Source organism: Sinocyclocheilus anshuiensis, unplaced genomic scaffold (genome assembly GCF_001515605.1).
Source record: "Sinocyclocheilus anshuiensis isolate Anshui unplaced genomic scaffold, SAMN03320099.WGS_v1.1 scaffold1144, whole genome shotgun sequence".
NCBI classification, from domain to species: domain Eukaryota; kingdom Metazoa; phylum Chordata; class Actinopteri; order Cypriniformes; family Cyprinidae; genus Sinocyclocheilus; species Sinocyclocheilus anshuiensis.
Genome location: NW_015551101.1, coordinates 877,202 through 897,727, shown reverse-complemented (window position 1 = coordinate 897,727; position 20,526 = coordinate 877,202). Strand labels below are relative to the sequence as shown.

Sequence of the window (20,526 nt, the reverse complement as noted above, 5' to 3'; positions counted from 1 at the left end):
AAAGCTTGTTTCTCCAAGTCAACATATAAGACATATTTGTAAATTTAAATGCTATTTACATTTTTGAATCAGCCCCAAACATTCCTTCCTCCTGATTTTATCGTGCAAAAACACAATGGTGCTTATGTAGAGAGGGAAGGAGAGAGAAAGTGAGGTTTCAGACTCAAACTGATGACCTTAAACAACTTTCCTCATGTCTGACATCAAACCGAAGCCTCTCCCTTCTGCATAAGATCACTCATTTTTGTATGGAACAAGCCTGTAATTCTTATTGAACCGTAAATACGATTCATTGCTTATAAAGTCTGCCACACACATACTTGGCCGTCATAAAGGCTACCGCACACATTTTACCTAACTGGTATTTTGGACTGAGATCGTAACAATAGAAACAACCGAGAAAAAACCTTACAGCTGCGGTCTGGAAGCATTTAGCCAACAGTTAGTTTTATGCTGGCAATGTGTCATCTGAGACAATGCAGAGGCTCCCATCAGTTCTGTGTGCGGTTGTGTTTACTTGGGCAAGGCTTACATTCAGCAATCAGTTGTACTGCCAAAAAGATTATAGAAATTATGGTTGAATGCCATATTTTTACCTACAACATCATCGTTTTCCAAAAGGAGAATCTTCAGGCATCGATTAGATGATATGCCAGTGTTTTCCAAATAAATCCTCTTCTCTTGCATGGGTTAGGTGTGCTGTAGCCCAGACTGTCTCGGTTAATCAAGAACGTAATTGATTGGATGATTTAGGCTTGCCAGCACTTTGCTGAAACAACAACATTCATAATAAGAGGGTGGACGGATTGGGAAACTCAAATGACATTAGACCTCTAATTTCTCTTATCAGACTTGCATTGTGAACCTCGGAGCTAAAACACCACCACATCTGCACCCCTTACAGAAAATCTAGTTTAGTATAGTTTAAAAACACATTTCTTATGGTTTTGAAAAACATTTATGCCATTTTTAAGAAAAGTTCAAATTTAATGACTCTCAAAATATCATGTGGCGCAACCTTTAAGTAAAAGGTTATACATATTTGACTCACACCATGATTTGTGAGTTTTAATTTCAAAACTATTTTTAAATATATTTTCAAAAGTAAAAAGTGTGTGTGGGATATTTTTAAAGATTTATTTTGGTGTTTTTGCCTTTAGAACTGTGTAATGAAAGGAAGCAAAGTGGGAGAGGGGTGGCGGGATCGGGAAAGGTCCAAGAATTGGGGTTCGAACTCGGGACGCCCATAGTGCAACTGCGCTGTATCTGATATTTTAAGAGACTTATTTCATTGATATTGATGAATATCGTGGATATCGATTTGTTTTCTGACTTTGATATATAATTATATAAAGATTTATATATTTATAAACATTACTTATCAAAAAAGGAAAAAAAAAACAATTAAATTCTATTTTATATTTTTACATTAACAATGTAATCAATATTCTATTTATTAAAGCCAAGTATGAATATCATCAAGTGTTTTTAAGCATTTTACATTTATTCCAAAATAATAACTCAAGGCAGTAACAATTTAAACAATATATTTTATTTGTGAACTTATGTTTAGATATTATTTTTAATAGTTAACTATTTTTTTTTTTTTTTTTTTTTATCATCAGTCATCAAAGTTCCATTAATACTGGTCATAGACACGGAGATTATACTTTAAATTTCACCAAGCGGATTAATCACTAAAAACTCCCACAGATCATGTTTTCAGGCCATTCCAAGTCTTTGACGTTACAAAGTGATTATATCTAAGTGTGTGAGTTGTTTACTTACTTTGTTTAATTAGCCTTTCCATTAACGCCATTATATTGTTCATTCAGACAGACTGATTAGCGAACACAGAGTGCGCACAAACACAAGGGGTGGGATTTATCACATTAATCAATCACAGCCCATTACAACCAGTCATATCCAATCATATCGCGATGGAGGCATTGCCATCTCTCATGTGACTTTTCCCCATTCATTCTCAGTTAACCCCCACTAAACCCACCGCATGCTTCAGGGTGTCTATTAAAACTCAATGGGCTCGGGGGAGGCAAGAGAGTCACTGATTCCCACAGTAACCTTCCCTGCTGGTGTCGCTGTTGGGCAGGATTTCTTTAGAAAAATTATATATATCTGCTTATGTGCACTGCATGGACACTTAAAAAAAATGTTTTTCTTTCATCTTGCACTCTCCCTGTTTGCAGTATTTTTGCCCTGAATGTCTATTCACTCTATTGCATTCAAATATGTACCTCAGCACTATGTTTGTACCATGTAAATCCAAGTATGTCTAAGTTTTATCTAAAGTACTTATGTAAAGCATTTAGGTTAGCTATGTGTAGGTTTATATCGTTTTTTTTTACTGTTTATATAGGCTATGTATGTGTAGATCTATATAGGTTATATGTTTAGATACCTTTATGTCTTATGTATGTATGCTCACATTTGTTCATGTTTACATGTGTAGCACCGTGGTCCTGTGAGGCACAACATTTTATTCCATTGTATGTCTCCATATCTGGCGGAATGACAAGCTCACTTGACTTGACTAATTTCCTTTTCTTAATTAGGCTTTTTTTCTTTATTATGATTTCAGGACATTTGACTTTATGTCCCTTGAAAAATATCAACATAAATTTAAATTCATAAATCAAAAACATTTAAATCGTTGCATGAGAATTGCATTTTTAATGTACATTTGGTTAAATGATTAAATCTCGACAAAAAATAAGTAAGTGCCATATTGTTGACCCAGATGCTGAAATAGAAAGGCTTTTGTCTTCCTAAGAAATATAAAGACTACCATAGAATGATAAAGAAAGTAGAAAGAAAAACAAGGTGGGTGCGGTCTAGCCACCCAACCGTCTCTTAAATTATCTGCCTCAACTATTTTCCATTTCAGAGGCATTTTATAATCTCCAGATTTCTTTTAATAAGCATGGATGCCGTGAGTCCTTATTGCCTTTTTCAGTGCAGGCCGTTCCTCGAAACTGCCGCCAGACTTCCCATTTATAGGCACGGAGACTAGTGACTTTAGAAAGGAACGAGAGAAAGAATGGACATCGGGATGGAGTCAGGAGGGAGGTCGGACTGTGTCGTGGGAACCATGAACTGAGTCTGGATTGTTAAACTTTACCCTCGAGAGAATTCACATCCACCTCCCCCCCACCCCCACCAGCACTGTGCTCAGGCCCGGCCCTCTCCACGCTCTAGAGAGCCAAAGCCATGACATCATCAGCAGTGACTTTCTCACTGCACTCTTTCTTCTTCTCCTATGTCATTTATCTTAACCCCGTCTTTCCAGATCCATGACATGTCTTCTCAGTGTCTTTCTCCTGTGTCATTCTCTCTCTAACTCTGTTTTGAGTCAGATGTGGTTTGTGTTGGTCTTCTGGTAATTTTCAGTGTAGTCTGTTGTCAGGCACTAGAGACATGGTGACAGGCCTCAGAGGTGCAGAGGGCTGCAGTGGAGGAACTGATGCAGAGGTGAAAGGGCTTGTGAGTTTTACTAGAGTAAACAACACATTCGAACAACTAACTCACCACAGGTGAGAAAACCATATAACTGCTTTTACACTTCAACTAAAAAGATTTGTTATTTTTATATTTATATATATATATATATATATATATACACATACACACTTTGTGCCAAAAGGAAAAAAAACTCAGCAGGTTTCATGTCATTTTATGTTTAAACCACAGATGGCAATAGAGAGGTCAAAGTTCCATGATCCAATTTAAGAAAATAAATCACATGCAAATGTGGGAGAATGGAAACTCAAGGGCATTAGAATTTCGCTGCATTCCAAAGTTCAAGTTTTGTGAACTTTGACCTGCGAATTCATATCACTTGAAGACTTGTGAACAACAGAAGAGCAATACAACACAGCATGAAGAAGAACACAAACTTTAAAGCTCCTGGTTTGACGGGAAAGTGGAGTAGATGATATATTTTCAAACTGGCAGTTTTAAAGTTTGTGTTCTTCTTCATGCTGTGTTGTTGTATTGCTCTTCTGTTGGTTACACAATCAGATGCTCTCTAGAATAAAAACATCCCTCCACCTTTTAACATTTTCTTGCGGACAAAAGTTTGACAGATTTTGCAATCTGTTTAGAAATGTCTTTTCAAAACTCAATAACTTGACTCAAGATGATTGTGTGTTTGGGTGCATTTGGAGGCTTGGCGCTCTCACATTCATGGAATGCCGAGCATCTCTGCAGTTAGTCGGGCAGCTGGTGTTATGATAGGTGAGGAGGGAGTGGAGGAGAAAGGAGGGGTGTCACACTAAATAAGCACAATTACACTTACGCAGGATGGAAACCAGATGACCACGGGCACTGACAACATGCAGGGGTTACATAGGCCAAGGCTCAGATACACACTCAAACACAAAGGGCCCTTACAACATCCTGGAGCCCCGCAGTAGACGGATGGGGCTCTGTAAACATGCTGCGTTTCCCACACTGCACTTTCATGATCTAAGTGTGAGCCACGACCCCCTCATTCCTCCCACTTTCTCAGGTTTTCTAAAACACCTCCATGAAGACCTTTTGAGTTATTTCTTTCAGTGTGAATGTTTCAGTGTGCCTAGTCAGTTTGTTCCTGGAAAACTTGTAATGCTCAACACAAAGACTTTGTAGTAAGCTGGCCATGTTAGCCAAACTTTTTGTAATGCTCTCCTGACTTCCTCTTTTGCCTGTTCTGTGTGAGTGGAGGGGGTAATTTTACATGACTGGGAAATGAGCTAATCGCTCGGTCTTTATGACCTAATTTCAGAGCTCTACGCTTACTGAGACAAAGACAGAACCTACATTCCAAATGCTGCTCGGTGTGTGAGACTTGCTCTTAACAAATTATAAATGGGGTTCACTGTGCCCATACCCCATACAGCAACAACTGTTTAGAAACATGATAGAACGGTAATTTAAACACATTCTTAGTTCAAAATGGATTTTTAAAACATATTTTGTTTTACTAGATACTAAGGGGGTTTATTCATTTTCTCACAAGTGTCTCATGTCTGTGACTCTTTATTTACAGTTTTCATTCAGAGTAAAAGACTTGAGAATCTAAAACACACTTTCATTATTGGAGTGTGGTACATGTGATATTAATTAAAACAAGACCAAAATAATAGAGAACTGACTTTGCATTTCCTTGTATTCGTAAAAACTTGTGCCACCATCAAATCCACCATCGCCCCCTAGTGGCTATTCAGATGTGAATTTGAATGACAACTAAGGGCTATTTTTTGTTTTTTGCTCTAACAGTACCTAAAATATTTACCTAATCAGAAATAGACTTTCAAAAAATAGATTTACTGAAAGTCCATTTCTGATTAGGAACATATTTTAAAAGTTTTAAATTTCATTAACATTCACACGGTTATTGCCCAGAAAATCTATGAGAAATATAATTTAAAATGACCGTTTTCCATTTTAATACATTTTAAAATATTATTTATTGTGATAGCAAAGCCAAATTTTCAGCATGATGCTTCCGAAATTATTCATTTAATATTTTAAGTAAACTAAAAAAAAAAAAAAATTCAGGAAACAGATGAGACGGAAAAGGTAACATGCAAAAAACATGTAAAACATTACAACATATAACACACATGACAACCTGCCCCTGACATTCATGAAAAATCCCTCGGTCGTGACCTTCCGGATATAATCTACCTTCATTATATAGTTAACTCTTGCTCTAATGGTTTAAATGTGTTCACTTAGTTACCCAAGAGCTATAATGACACTGGAATTTTAGCTTGAAGGGTGAAACCCAAAATGATCCTACTTTCTGACAAAGATGGTGTTTGAAACCAACAGGCAATGTTGGATTTAAATAAATATACTGACAACTTCCTCGTGTGACTAGCACCGGTCTGCCCTAGTGCTTCTTGGCATGCTTACACATCAACAAATCAGTACTTGGAAAAAGAAACCGAACTGAATAAATTTCCTTTATTATTGAAGATTTCAAAATAACAATGCTTTTTTTTTAAAAGTATAGGCTGATATGAATGAAACAGTCATAGGTCACAGTTACAGGACATTCATTAGTGGGCAAAGAGTCATCAAACGTCTATCCATACTACAGGATAATATATGTTCATATAAAACATTTTCTGTTATGGTATATTGTATTTTCTCATGTATGCATTCTTATTTTCTCATATCTACTGCATTTTTTATATGCTTACAATCAAAGAACAAGGCTATGGACTGTAGCAATGATTTAATGACTTAATAATGTCTTATTAATGACATCGAATCATTCTCACTAAAAATGTGCCATGAGTGTTATAAGCCTTTAAAAATCAACTCAATCAATTCTAATTTATAAATGTATACATACATATACATACAAGTGAAGTTATTGTTGCTTGCGACAATAAATACATCCCTGAAAGCTGATTTACCTCTATGTAGGATTATAACCATAAAAAGTGACAGATGACAAAGAAGGTAATAGGAGTATTTCAACCAACTCACCAAATCATAGTGCAACATATCCCACTTTTACAGTTAAAAAATGGTGTAGAATATCTAATTTAAACAATAATGAAACAAAAACTTTATTCTTAACTTGGAACTTTAATGTAACTTAGTAGTTTTAATTCAGCTCAATGTTGGAGTGTCATGAGATGGATATTCGTACCAGACACTAAAAGGCCTCTGGCTTTAGCTTGAGACTTCTTTGGGCAGCTTCTCATAGGACACCTGCTCCTCTGTAGGCAGTAACTCCTCCTTATCGTCCAATACGAAGAGACTCGTTTGGGAGTGTCTGCGCACTGCAATCAGGATCAAACCTACCAGAAGTAGGGCAGACATGATGGCCAGGGTGGCCACTAGGAAGAAGGCTGCGAGTGAGAGACACAAGACATGTTCAATTTTGTAATAAAAGTCTCACCAAGGCTGCATTTATTTGATCAAAAATACAGTAAAAACAGTAATACTGTCACATGATCTTTCGGAAATCAGCTGCTCAAGAAACATTTCTTATTATTATCAGTGTTGAAAACAGTTGAGCTGCTTAATATTTTTGTGCAAAACATGATACATTTATTTTCTGGATTCTTTGATGAATAAAAAGTTCAAAAGAACGGCATTTATTTAAAATAAAAATCATTTGTAAATAAATATCTTTACGGTCACTTTTGATCAGTTTAATGTGTTCTTGCTATGCTAATTTCTTTAACAAATTTTAACTGACCCCAAACTTTTGAACTTTTGGAAACAAGTGTGGGTATATAAATTATAAGTACTTAAAATACATTTTATAACTGGTTGGATGTTTGTTTGGTGCTTTAACACCATGTCAGCTTCCTTGGGTATTCTCATGTCGAAAATGAGTAAAAAAATGTATTTTAAAACATATCATGTATTTAACAATGCCTTACCTGGAGTCCAGCGGCTACGTGTATGTCCATCAAAACGGCCTATAGAAAAAGACATACAACAACATAAGCTACCAGTAAAACAAAGACACACACTTAAAACCGGAAGGAGAATTCCTGTTGTCCTCTTACCGTCTTTCCCGGAGCAAGCTGCCATGCACTCTTCCTCACTGCTGTAGCGGTTTAGGTTTCCCTGGCAGCCTCCATAGATGAAGCGCTTACAAGACTGAGTGCTGGGCTCAAAGTAAAACTTCTGGAAGGCTGCACGGCACGGGCCAGAGTCGGATGGCGCAGCACAGGTTTCTGTATTAAGTTACAGGATAAAGAAAGTATGGTTATATTGTATAAACATTCACTATTCCATTATTGGCAATGTTTGAAATACAGAAATTCATAACAGCTGATATAGAATCTGACACAGATTCTTAGCATTTTACCTTCAAAGCTCTTAGGAGAATTGGGATCGACAGGGTCCTTCGTGCTGCTGGGAATGACCTTCACTGCGATGCAAGCACACAGAGTTATCATTCCATAATGATTTATAGCAATCTGGAAATGAACAGTCACACACAATAGTACCGGTGCAGGTGGTCATGCATGATTCTTCAGTTTTATAATTGTTCTCGTTTCCACCACAGCCTCCAAAGGTGAACGGTTGACAAATGCCATCGTTGTAGTAATAGCGTCTAATGGAGGCTCTGCAGAGTCCGGTCTGTGCGGGAGCCAGACACTTTGCTGACACGATGGGAAGAAGCCATTAGAACCAATAGTGTATAACTGTACTCTGCTTAAAGTTGTGGACAATGTAAAACCAGTTAAACCTATTTAATTTAAATATTAGAAAAATAAAGCTAAAATACCCTTGAATTCCTCTGATGTCATTTCAGGAAGAGGTTCAACATCTGAGGAGAGAGAAATACAGAATATTGTTTGTTATCGGTCACAAGAACCTGGTCAAATGGATACTACTAAAGACAAAATACTTAAGTGTAAGATGTCAATACAATCTCAGGTGTAAAAGCTTAGTATGCTTAGTTCAAGACTACCATGTAAACGTGTCCTGGACCCCTAGACAAACTTTTAATACTTACTTCAGTTTTCAGCGTCACATGGTTCTTCAGAAATCATTCTAATATGCTGATTTGCTCAAGAAACATTTCTTATTATTACCAATTATCAGAATTGAGCAGTGCCTATTTTATCATTTTATTCAATATTATTAGTTGAGCATGATTGTTGAGAGCTCTGATGATTTACTATTTACAAAATATTCAGTCAGTTAAGCATCACTCTTCAGCTGTGCCATAACCGGTCTCACTGGGACATCTTGATAACAGACAGATTTGATTACCAATGTTGTTTTCAGGTTGAGACATTCTGCTACGTTGAGAGATGGAATGAGAATCCTCGGACACAGCAACTGAAGAGAGCAGAGAGACACTTTAAATGACTAAACTGTGTGTATATAACTATATATTTCTGAACAAGAGACATACACTACCATTTCAAAGTTGGTACTCCTTGTGTTTGTTTTTAAATGTTTTAAAACCAAGCCTACATTTATTTGATAAAAAATACAGTACAAACAGTAATATTGTGAAATATTATTACAATATATTTTATTTAATATATTATATTACATTTTCAGCAGTCATTACTCCAGTCTTCAGTGTCACATGATCCTTTTAAATCATTTTAATATTCTAATTTGGTGCCTAAGAAACATTTCTTGTTATCAATGTTAAAAATAGTTGTGCTGCTTAATAGTTTTCGTGTGTGTGTGTGTGGAATTGATAATACTTTTTTTTCCAGGATTTTTTTGAAGAATAGAAAGCTCAGAAGTCACGGCCACTTTTGATCAGTTGAATGCAATAAAAGTATTAATGTCTTTAAAAAAAATTTACTTATCTTACACTACCATTCAAAATCTGGGGTCAGTAATTCAGTAAGAAAATACCAAACTAAACTAATCTTTTCCATGTTTTCTAAGGAAAATGAACAGGAATGTTCTATAAAAAAAACAAAAATGTAGTGCAAGTCTCATGGACACGGTTGCACAATTTGTAACACACCCTCACACAAACACACCGGCACACACACAATTACGTTGCATAACACAAAACAGTTGTGCAACACCGGAGTGTTGTAAATAAAATCCTTCATATGATTTCCTGATGACAATGATAGGATTTTGCCTAAGCGTTTCTATTGGAAGCAGATGGCATCTTTTTCCAATTAAACATCTCATCTCATAAAACTGGTAATTCCACGGATCACAAAGGGTCATTCGGATACAGCAGGAACAAAGCACAATGACCCCTTAAAGAAAACTAAAAATCCCTTTCCTCTTTCCTTCTCAGTCTAAATCTATCACATGTTTAAATGCAATGCTTGAGAGGAAAGAGGTAAAAGAAAAAGAGTGACAGCTAATGTGTTTGTCATGCCTTTGTCGAGGACAGGTAATCCATCTGTATAGAGGTCACCAAACCGGTTATTCCCAGAGTAAGTTGAAACCAATTTGTTAAGACATTCAGCATAAACTCACTGAAACTCACTGAAGTTGTCCAAGCTGTAGAAAAGACGACCTAATTGACTTTGACTGAAGTAGTTTTGATTTCAGCCCATACAATTAAAACAACTATACGCTTAGCTAATGTAATAAAACAGGCCGCATGTCAAGTTACCTGGCTGAACTCTACTACGAACGAACTCTAAGTGGAAATCAACTCGACACCATTCAAATATAGCAGGATGTGAACCAACACACTGACCATACTGAGCACACAGCCAACCAAAAACTACAATGTGGGTACTGGATTTGTGCCCACTTTCACTGGAGAAAGGCTGTAATAAAAGTTGTATGGCTTTCCAAAGCTCATATTTTGGTCTCTTTCTCTAAACCTCTGTTTTCATCACCACAGACATGTCAGATCATAGACTGATATGCTCTAAAAACCTTTCCAAGTGACTTTTACAGTGATTGCAATGTGCCACACAATACCAGTATGTATGTGATTTTAGATTTAAACCCAAATCCTCAATAAAACACAATGTTTTTCTTTCAGTACACTAAATTTATCTGCATTTCCTCTGCATGCCCAATGAAAGCCAATGAAAACATTAACTAAGATGCAAATGGCAGCTGGCCTCAAATCCAGGATGTTTATTGATTTGCATTTATTTTGCCACATTTCTTGCATACTACATCCTAACAAGTCTGCTGTGCTGACACACTGTGTGGAGCATAAATATAGTGCTCCAATCATGAAAGTAAAGTATGATGATCCTTTGAGTCATATTATACAATCATCAGCTGTGTGCTGCAACAAATCTAATAAAATTACTCAACTTAATACCACACCTTACAGAAGATTCCTTTTGTCAGTCATCTAATGCCCTGTTTTTGTCACTGCACTTCAGTAGACTCACTTCACATGTACAGACGACTCAGCTGTGATGGCCAAACAATGAAAAGGGCTTGACACAAAAGCGTAGCTCTAAAGCAGGAGGTCCAAATCAGTAAATCATAGCAAGTAAATTAATTAAAAGAAAAGAAAGGACACATTAAATTGATCAAAAATTCAACAGTAAAGGTTTCCCATTTCAAATCAACTTTCTATTCACCAAAGAATCCTGGAAATAACCTATCACGGTTTCCACAAAAATATGAATCAGCACAACTGTTTTCAACATTGATAATAATAATAGTAAACGTTTCTTGAGCAGCAAATCAGCATATTAGAATGATTTCTGAAAGATCATGTGACACTGAAGACTGGAGTAATGATGCTGAAAATTCAGCTTTGTATTAAAGGAATAAATTACATTTTAAAATATATTCAAATAGAAAACAGGTATTTCACATTGTAATAATATTTCACAATATTGCTTTTTTTATTGTATTTTTAATCAAATAAATGCAGCCTTGGTGAGCGTAGGAAACCTCACAATCATTAAATAAACCCTACCAACCCCAAACTTTTGAACTATTGCTATAAAAACAGATCAGCAGGTCAATATCTCAAAGTAAATCCATCACAATTGCATTTGGGATTAGGGTCAATGAACCTATTACATAAAGGTTTGCATAAAACTGAAATGTTAACAACTAAATAAACTAAATATTGTCTGGTATTTACCTGTCACCCCACTACAGGAAGCCTCACATTCCTCCTGGGAGTTAAAGTTGTTATCGTTGCCTCCACAGCCGCCATAGATGAACTGCTTGCAGGTCTGATCTGTGACATCATAATAAAATCGTGGGAAGGCAGCGCGGCAAATTCCCACCACACTTGGGAGACGGCAGTGATCTGATAAGTCAGAAGAAAAGGAATAGTCTTAATATAGTGTACATGTGTTGACTGTCCTAAATATGTTTCTCTGATTTGAACTGGCAGTCAAATTGCCAATGCATTTGTTCATGATAAAACTGCAGACCTCAGATCTCTCGTTGTAACATATTACTGTGGTACACAAATTATGATGTCATTCAGGTATGGGAATATGTGACTTTACCTTCCCTTCTGCAGTTTAAGTCTTTTGTTTACAGTACTGGCTTGTAAAACCTGAAGTACAGGTTGCTCAGGTCAGTGGACAACAATGCTGCACCACTTTCTGGAAATAGGGGAGGGTTTCTGCATTTTCTCTTTTTCGGTGTTACGTTTATTTAAAACTATTTAAGATCACAGATAATTATTAACAGTTTCTCAGTGAACAAACATTATATTACGTATCAACCTCATGTATATTCCATGAAATGCTGAACTTCCCTTTTATTGTTGTTCACATACATGTAACATATGGCCAAACAAGTTACAACATGAACTAATAATATAACAACAATACTTATTTGTAGTTACTTATTTATTTTTATATTATTTAGTTTGTTTGCATTTATTATTATTAGTAGTAGTAGTAGTATTTTTGGGTGAGTCAGGCATGTTGTTACAAATCATTTTAATGTACACTGTTAGTTGAGGGAATAAGCCTTCATGAAAAACTTGTAAAATTGAAAAAAATTTACAAATTAAATCGGCATTTGTAGTTTGGCATAATTATTTATTGTTATGCCTTTAAAAAAAGCTATTTAGTTTTAAAATAGTATTTTTCATATTTGAAAAAAAAATGTTGAAGTCTGTGTGATGTAACCAACACAAATTTTTAGTAACGTGAGACGAAAGCTATAAAACCAACTGTGTATGGGTCAATACGTTTTTTTATTACATATTTTGCCCGTTTTATGACAAGGTACATTTTGTACAAATCTTTGGTAAATATGTTTTGAAAATACATTCATGACTCACGAGTATTCATTAGCCAACTTTGTCTTTGATTTATTTTTTCAACTAATTTTTATTACATAAATGTTCCACAAACTTTCCCTAAGAGTAGGCTAATTTTTACATATGGTCATTTTCCGGTTTCCAGTGCATTTTGGCGTTTGGTTTAGAATAATTTGTACAGTACCTGTGCTGTTTACAGAGCGAACTTCGTCCTGTAAACGAGGCTCTTGATCAGCGCTATCCAGGATCTTGCGATACACCTTAAACTGTGTGCTCTGGGTCAAAACACACACGTCTTTGCCGTCTTTCATACAGCTGACCAGGATGCACTCTGGCCTGCCGTCGTCCGCCGGAGTCCCGATCACAGCGAGCTGGCAGTCGTCTCTCTCACAGCAAGCACTCTGACACTGCTCTGCGTCCGTGATCTCCGGCAGGTGAGCCAGGTAAGCCGCGCCGTTATCAAACGAGCTGATGTCCAGACCCTGCTCGAGCTCCGTGTCCGGGTCCCACGTACACGCGTTTAGAACCGACAGACAACACAGCAACCCGACGAGGGAAGCAGTGAAACACACCTGAGCCATTCTTCACTTCCCGTCTACCTGTCCTAGCTCTTGTCGGTTATGACCGACGGTCGAATCGAATAAAGTGAACTAACTCTATGGGCACGCCTGTGTAAACGAAACTTTGTCTATATAGCTCGTGTATGCAGACGCAGCAGGTGTGTCTCCACTACTGTCAAATAGTGCAACAAACAACTTCCTCTTACGTGACGTCACTGTTTGTCTTTCACAAGATTCTCATACCGCAGAGGTACTTGAAAATTGAACGGGTATATGCTGTCTTTTTGTTTTTCTTTAAGTATTATTATTGATTTTTCTTTATTTATTTTCCCATGTAATGTAAACCCATTCCTTTAATTGTGTTATCTTGTTGGATGTCTTGTTAAAGTTGTAAATGTTGCATGTTATGTCTTTAATGTCTAATAAAATAAATAAAAAATAATAAAATAAAATTTAAAAAAATCATACCTTAGAGGTCGCCTATGCAGCGACAGGACTGCTGAGCTATCGATGAAACTCACATAATTTCCTCACATTATGTATTTCTGGAAGCTGTATATGAATATGCACTCAACCTCAGGGTACAGTTGCATGCATATTTTTCATAACACCACTTGTTTTGTCAATTAGTCTAGCGTTATATAGTTTAAACCAGAGCTGCCCAAACTGGAGTTCAGCTCCAACTTCTTCTTGAAATTTTATTGGCGGTTGACAAACAACAAATGTCGTATGCTTTCTCTATGTCAAAGAAGACCGCCACTACACTCTCTCTATTTATTTGTGCTTTTCTTATTTCGTGTTCTAAACACACAGCCGGATCCATTGTATTTCTCCCTCTCCTAAAACCACTCTGATATTTGGATAAAAAATTCTTATTTTCCACATGATACATTAACCTTTCATTCACCATTTTTTCCATTATCTTACCAATATTAGACGTCAAAGCAATAGGTCTATAATTTCCTGGATTTGTACAATCTTTCCCAGGTTTACGTATTGGAACTATCACCGCCTCCTTCCAACTTTGTGGTAATTTTCCTTCCTCCCAAATTTTATTGTACATTTTTAATAAAACATCCTTGGATAATTCACTGAGATGACTTATCATTAAATAGCAAATCTGATCCATACCTGGAGCTGATTTCCTGTTTTTTCTAAGAGATCGATTTAACTCCGACTTCATAAATGTCATATTTAGTTGATCATTATTGTATTCCTCATTCTGTATTATCTCTTTATACTGCTCCAACGTCCTTTCCCTTCCTCTTTTTCCCTCCTCACTAATATTGTCCGATTTATGTATTTTAACAATTTTTCGCCAACATTTCTGCTTTCTCTTCATCTTTTACAGCTGTTGTATCTCCATCCCTTAAAATTGGATACCCAAACTCTCTTTTCTTTTTATCCCATTCATTCTTTTTATCATTCCCCATACTTGACCTATTTCTGTTTCCCTTCCCACTGCGTTACAAAACTTCCTCCAAAACTCTTTTTTTTTGTATATTTGATGATTCTCCTTACATTTGCTTGCTTCCTTTTATATTCAATAAAATTCTGAAAACTATGATTCTTTTTTAACATTTTAAAAGCTTTATTTCGAGATTTAATTGCTTGATCACATTCTTTTGTCCACCATGGTACAATCTTCTTCTTTTTCTTACCTCCCTTCTTTGGAATAGTCTGACTTGCTGCTAACAATATAGCATTACAAATATCTTTATTAACCTTATCAACCTCTTCTTTAACTTCAATTTTTTCCATTTCTTGTTCACTAATATTCCTAAATGCCTCCTAATCTGCATTTTCAAAAAACCATTTGTCTACTCCTCCTGTATTACACTCTTCTATACATAAGTTTACTTCAATCACTATAGGATAATAATCACTCCCTATAGTTGTTTCTCTAAACACCTTCCATAAACATATACCCGCCAGTGAATTTGAAACAAGTGTAAGATCAATAGCTGCTTCTGTTCCTGTTCTTACATTAATCCTTGTTCCCCTTCCATCATTTAAACATACTAAATCCTTAATCTCCATTAATTCTTCAATCACTATTCCATTCCCATCATTACAATTGTCCCATAACGTGCTATGAGCATTAAAATCTCCGCAACATATGATTTTCCCTTCTAAATGTACAATCAATTCATCCAATACCTCTAGTGATAGTCTTTTACATGGATTATAAAAATTTATACATTTTAACATTTCCTTTTTTTTTTGCATGCATATGATTTCTGGTTTCTTTTTAACCCTTTAACTGTCACCCGTCCCCTCTGTGGGACGCCTATTGAAACAAGTGTAAGATCAATAGCTGCTTCTGTTCCTGTTCTTACATTAATCCTTGTTCCCCTTCCATCATTTAAACATACTAAATCCTTAATCTCCATTAATTCTTCAATCACTATTCCATTCCCATCATTACAATTGTCCCATAACGTGCTATGAGCATTAAAATCTCCGCAACATATGATTTTCCCTTCTAAATGTACAATCAATTCATCCAATACCTCTAGTGATAGCCTTTTACGTGGATTATAAAAATTAATAATTTTAACATTTCCTTTTTTTTCCAATACTTCTATTATTATAAATTCCAACTCCTTTCCTTTCCCTAAAACCTTATATTGTATTCCTTGTTTTACAAATATTATACACCCTCCCCCAATATCTTCCTCTCTATCCCTGCGTATACTATCATAACCTTTAATACTAAAATCTAAAACTGGTTTAAGCCAGGTTTCCTGAATGCATATGATTTCTGGTTTCTTTTTAAACCCTTTTATAAAACCTTTAAACTCTTGACCATTTGCTAACAAGCTTCTTGCATTCCATTGTACAATATTCAAGTTGTCTTATCACCTGCATCTCCCGACTTCCCATCAACTTCCAGCCTTTTATTGATATTTTCCCAAGATATGTTGTTTATACCCAAAAATGGTTAGCTCCCTTCACAATTATTTTAATTTTCTCTGCTTTGTGTCTGACTTGGTCCGTACAATTAATTACATAAGCAATCCCCCCCTCACAATTTTCAATTCTATGATCACCTCCACACTTAGGGCATCTTTGTTTTCCTTTGCACACCGCTGCTCTATGTCCATATCTCTGACATCTATAACAGTGGAGTGGGGGAGGAATATATGGCCTCACTGCAAAGCTCATATATCCAATTTTGACTCTTTCTGGAAGCACTGAATCCTGAAACTCCAAAAGAATTGATAAACTATCAGCCCTTTCCCCATTCATTGTTTTTTGCAACCTTTTTATTGTACTCACTTCACCTCCAGAAATACTTTGTTTGAGCCTTTCTAGATCTTCTTCGATTGGAATGCCTGTTATCACTCCCTGTTTCATTCGTCTCTCACCCAACATCTTCCTTTCATTCACTTTTTTCTTGCAAACATTATCAATTTTTAGTGCTTTGTTTTTTTGTTCTTCTGTTTTACATATTACTAACAGGCTTCCATCTCTCAAAATCTTAGCCGTATCCACTTCTCCTAACTTTTTCTTCAACTCTCTAGACAATGCTATTGGACTTAGATTAACCTGTTCATCTTCCTTTCTGAATTTAAGAATTACTTTATATTCCTCTCTTACGACCTTTTTACGTACAACCCTATTATCTTCATCTGAGCTGTTTCCTTCTAAGCCCCTTTTACTGGTTTGGCTATCTACCCAACTCCCTTCTTTTCGCCCACTCTTTCTTTTTTCTTGTCCTTTCCTACTACTTATTAAATTCCAGTCATCTGACGCCATTTCGTCTTCATCGATTACCCCAGAAATCATCTTAATCCAGTCACAAACCAGTTTATGTCAACCGCCGTAGACTCCAAACACGATGCCCACAGCAGCTCCACCGCCACGACACCTTACGGAAACCGCCAACCTTAGCTCCAACTTGCCTCAACACACCTGCCTTCAAGTTTCTAGTATGCCTAGTAAGAGCTTGATTAACTGGTTCAGGTGTGTTTAATTGGAGTTGGAGCTAAACTCTTCAGGACACCGGCCCTCCAGGGCCGAGTTTGGGCACCCCTGGTTTAGACTGTGTGTGGGGGTAAGGTTTTGCTTACATTGTGGGAACCTAAATGTCCCCTCAAGAGAAGCAAAAACTAAAATCAGCTGCCTATGACCAGCTGATCATCGTGAGGAAACAGCTTAATAAACATGCAAATTATGTCTTAATGAAACTATAAAGATAAGCTACTAGAGGTTTGTGGAGGATTAGGCTTAGATATAGGGGATAAAGAATGTCATGAGGTCAGTATACAGTAAAAGCAGTGGGCATCACCATGATACAACAACAGTCTGTGTGTGTGGGAAACATCTGTACTGAAAGTCTAGGTCAGTGGTTCTTAAACCTCTCCATGAAGTACCCCCAGCACTGCACATTTTGTATGTCTCCCTATATCTTACACACCCACTTCAGGTCTTGCAGTCTCCACTAATGAGCTGATGAGTTGAATCAGGTGTGATAGATGAGGGAGACATACAAAATGTGCAGGGCTGCATGGGGGTACAACAGGACAGGTTTGAGAACCACTGGTCTAGGTAAATGTATTACTAAGCATCTATTAAATGACAGTTATTTCACAATTCACATGACAAATTAACCAAGGTATTGTCAGATATCAGATAAAATGTCAGATGAAATGACATGAAAAAAGCATGCATTTTAGAATTAAAAAATAGTTGCTTCTAAAAACAATGAGCTGCTTTTGTGCAAATAAAATCAAGTCAATAAAATTATTATTTTTTAATACATGACTAAAAATGATCTTGATTTCTGACTATATACTTAATATATAGATTAGTATATACTAAACTATATATTTGGATGTCTTAACATACATCTTCACTCTAGATCAAAATTAAGAGAAATTAAAATAAATAGCAATTTTCTCTTTAAAAACATATGCAAATATCTTCCAACAACATTTTGAAGCCATTATTATCATAAATAGTCCTCAATAAAATTATTAATAGAGATGGTGTCAAGTAGTTTATGAGAAATAAATAGATAGATGGTTTCACAGATGATGTTAGGTTGTTTAACAGGAAGAGTAGCCTATCTAACATCTCAGAATATAATGATGTCAGATGTCATTCATCACTTTTCCACAGAATACTAGAAATTCATAGTCATTTATCTTTACAAAATCTCTCTTTTGACTGTCCATACAAAACAATGAGACAATGCAATAAACATATGATGAATTAGTCACACTGTGGGCACATAGCCTACCTTATAGCCTGCTGTAATTTGTTTCATTAATATATATATATATATATATATATATATTATTGTACATAATAGTTGAATATATAACACAAATATAAACCTTATTGTTTTGTTTGTTTAAAGGAATAGTTCACCCAAAAATTTAAATTAGCTGAAAATGTACTCACCTTCAGGTCATAGGTGAGTTTGTTTCTTCATCAGAACAGATTTGGAGAAATTTAACATTACATCACTTGCTCACCAATGGATCCTCTGCAGTGAATGGGTGCCGTCAGAATGAGAGTTCAAACAGCTGATTAAAAAATAATAATCCACAAGTAATCCACACGACTCCATCAATTAATGTCTTGTAAAGGAAAAGGAAAAGAAGGGAGGTGACGTGTGGCCAAGTATGGTAATTTGTGCTCACCAGTCCAAGTACAGACACAAAGAAGTGGGTAGTGAACAAACACACACACCCAGAGCAGTGTGCAGCCATTTTTGCTGTATAGCGCCCAGGAGCAGTTGTGGGTTCGGTGCCTTGCTCATTGAAGTTGGAAGAGAGCGCTGTATATTCACTCCTCCCACCTACAATCCCTGCTGGTACCAAGACTCGAACCCATGACCTTTGGGTTACAAGTCAGACTCCCTAACCATTAGGCCATGACTAGTAAAGAAAAAAAGCGCTTTCACAAGTGAAAAAGTGTCTGCCAGATCAGGAGAGAAATATGCCCAGATGAAACACTGTTTAATTGCAAGTGAAAAAAGTCCTAAACAGTCCTAAACATGTGATTGGGTTTTGATGTAAGAGAACAACTGGGGGTGAACTTTACTGCAAGAAACGTTATTATTGATTACGGACTGGTATTTTGGCCAGTAGCAACAGTTTAATGTTAAAATGCCTTATTGATGGATTTGTTTATTACAAACATGCAGCTTTTGACTTTACAAATTGATGGACTGGCGTTACTTTGGATGATTGTGGTGTTTTTATCAGTTGATTGGACTCTACGTAATATTTTCAGCAAATGGTTATTTTTGCACTTACTATTAGCACCTTCTTGCGGGCCTCTGGTGGTTGCCAGACCCCAAGCGAGAGCGAAGGTAAGGCGGTAACATCGCAGCCAGTGTTGCCAAATAATTTTCAGAGAAAGTTGCTAAAGGAAGGTCGATTTGTTGCTAAATGACGTTATGATGTCCTTGTGCGATGACGTCACTGCGTAATCAAGATGCAAAATTGTCACAACATCAAATCTCAGCAAAAAACTATTTGATATATGTTAATTTAGATTTGTTTGTAAAATAATATGCATAATATAATAAAATATAAATAACTGCATTTTAAATACATTGAATTATTGAACACTTATTAAACGTTTTTTTAATAACTAGTAATACTACACATTCTCAACAATTATGCTTTAAGCAGTGTATTAGTAGTTAGTTAGTATGCTACACTAGTAGTAGAAGTAGCAAAGTCTGTAAAAATAGGGCACAATCTAATATCAATGTTAATATTAAATAATTTTCTGTATTGGTTTTATTTTTACCTGCATTTTAAATTACGCATTGTGTTTTCTGGTTACAGGGTTACAGTGGATAATGGATAATATCTTGGAAAATTACTAGTATCTTTTTCATTTTTCTTACAGTGTACTAACTGAACAACAATCGCAGGTACAAGCTACTAACAAAGTGTATCATAAATTAACAATTATTAGATTATTAAATTATTATTATTATTAAATTGAACAATTGCAAATGGCAGCTAACTTAATTCACATGATGTGTGTACTCCTAGGCATCTTTGGTTTCCTCTTTTTGTGTAATTTGGATGGAAAATGTGTGCCTTTTTATTGTCTGCGTCACTTATCAAAAGTTGCTAAAAGTTTTAATTTTTAAAATAGCTAAATTTATTGCTAGGTGCTTTTGGAAGAAAAAGTTGCTAGGGTAGTCTGAAAAGTTGCTAAATTTAGCAACAAAATTGCTAAGTTGGCAACACTGATCGCAGCGCTAGGACCCTGCGGCCCGGCGCGCTCTGGAGGTGTCAGCGC

The 20,526-nt window shown here is 36.0% G+C and overlaps 1 protein-coding gene across 2 annotated transcripts; it reads right to left on the bottom strand.

The window, feature by feature from the left end:
* Positions 1 to 5,955: 5,955 nt before the first annotated feature.
* Positions 5,956 to 13,414, bottom strand: LOC107662785 (papilin-like). 2 transcript variants are annotated; one of them, XM_016452884.1, is made up of 9 exons: positions 12,873 to 13,412; positions 11,546 to 11,716; positions 8,758 to 8,826; positions 8,267 to 8,308; positions 7,986 to 8,141; positions 7,844 to 7,906; positions 7,539 to 7,709; positions 7,410 to 7,448; positions 5,956 to 6,869 (listed from the first exon to the last, which is right to left on the bottom strand). In XM_016452884.1, exons 1-9 carry the CDS (start codon positions 13,267 to 13,269, stop codon positions 6,691 to 6,693), a joined length of 1,287 nt encoding a protein of 428 aa, XP_016308370.1. In that variant the 5' UTR covers positions 13,270 to 13,412; the 3' UTR covers positions 5,956 to 6,690. The 2 variants fall into 2 exon arrangements, with proteins under 2 accessions (XP_016308370.1, XP_016308371.1); XM_016452885.1 differs by lacking the exon at positions 8,758 to 8,826 and having other exon boundaries at positions 12,873 to 13,414.
* Positions 13,415 to 20,526: the final 7,112 nt, after the last annotated feature.

Coding starts and splice junctions, on each gene's coding strand:
- LOC107662785 (XM_016452884.1), bottom strand. CDS start 13,269: ATGGCTCAGGTGTGTTTCACTGCTTCCCTCGTCGGGTTGCTGTGTTGT. Junction 8,309..8,757: donor TCAACCTGAAAACAACATTG/GTAATCAAATCT, acceptor CTCTCTCCTCAG/ATGTTGAACCTCTTCCTGAA. Junction 6,870..7,409: donor ACGTAGCCGCTGGACTCCAG/GTAAGGCATTGT, acceptor TCTCACTCGCAG/CCTTCTTCCTAGTGGCCACC.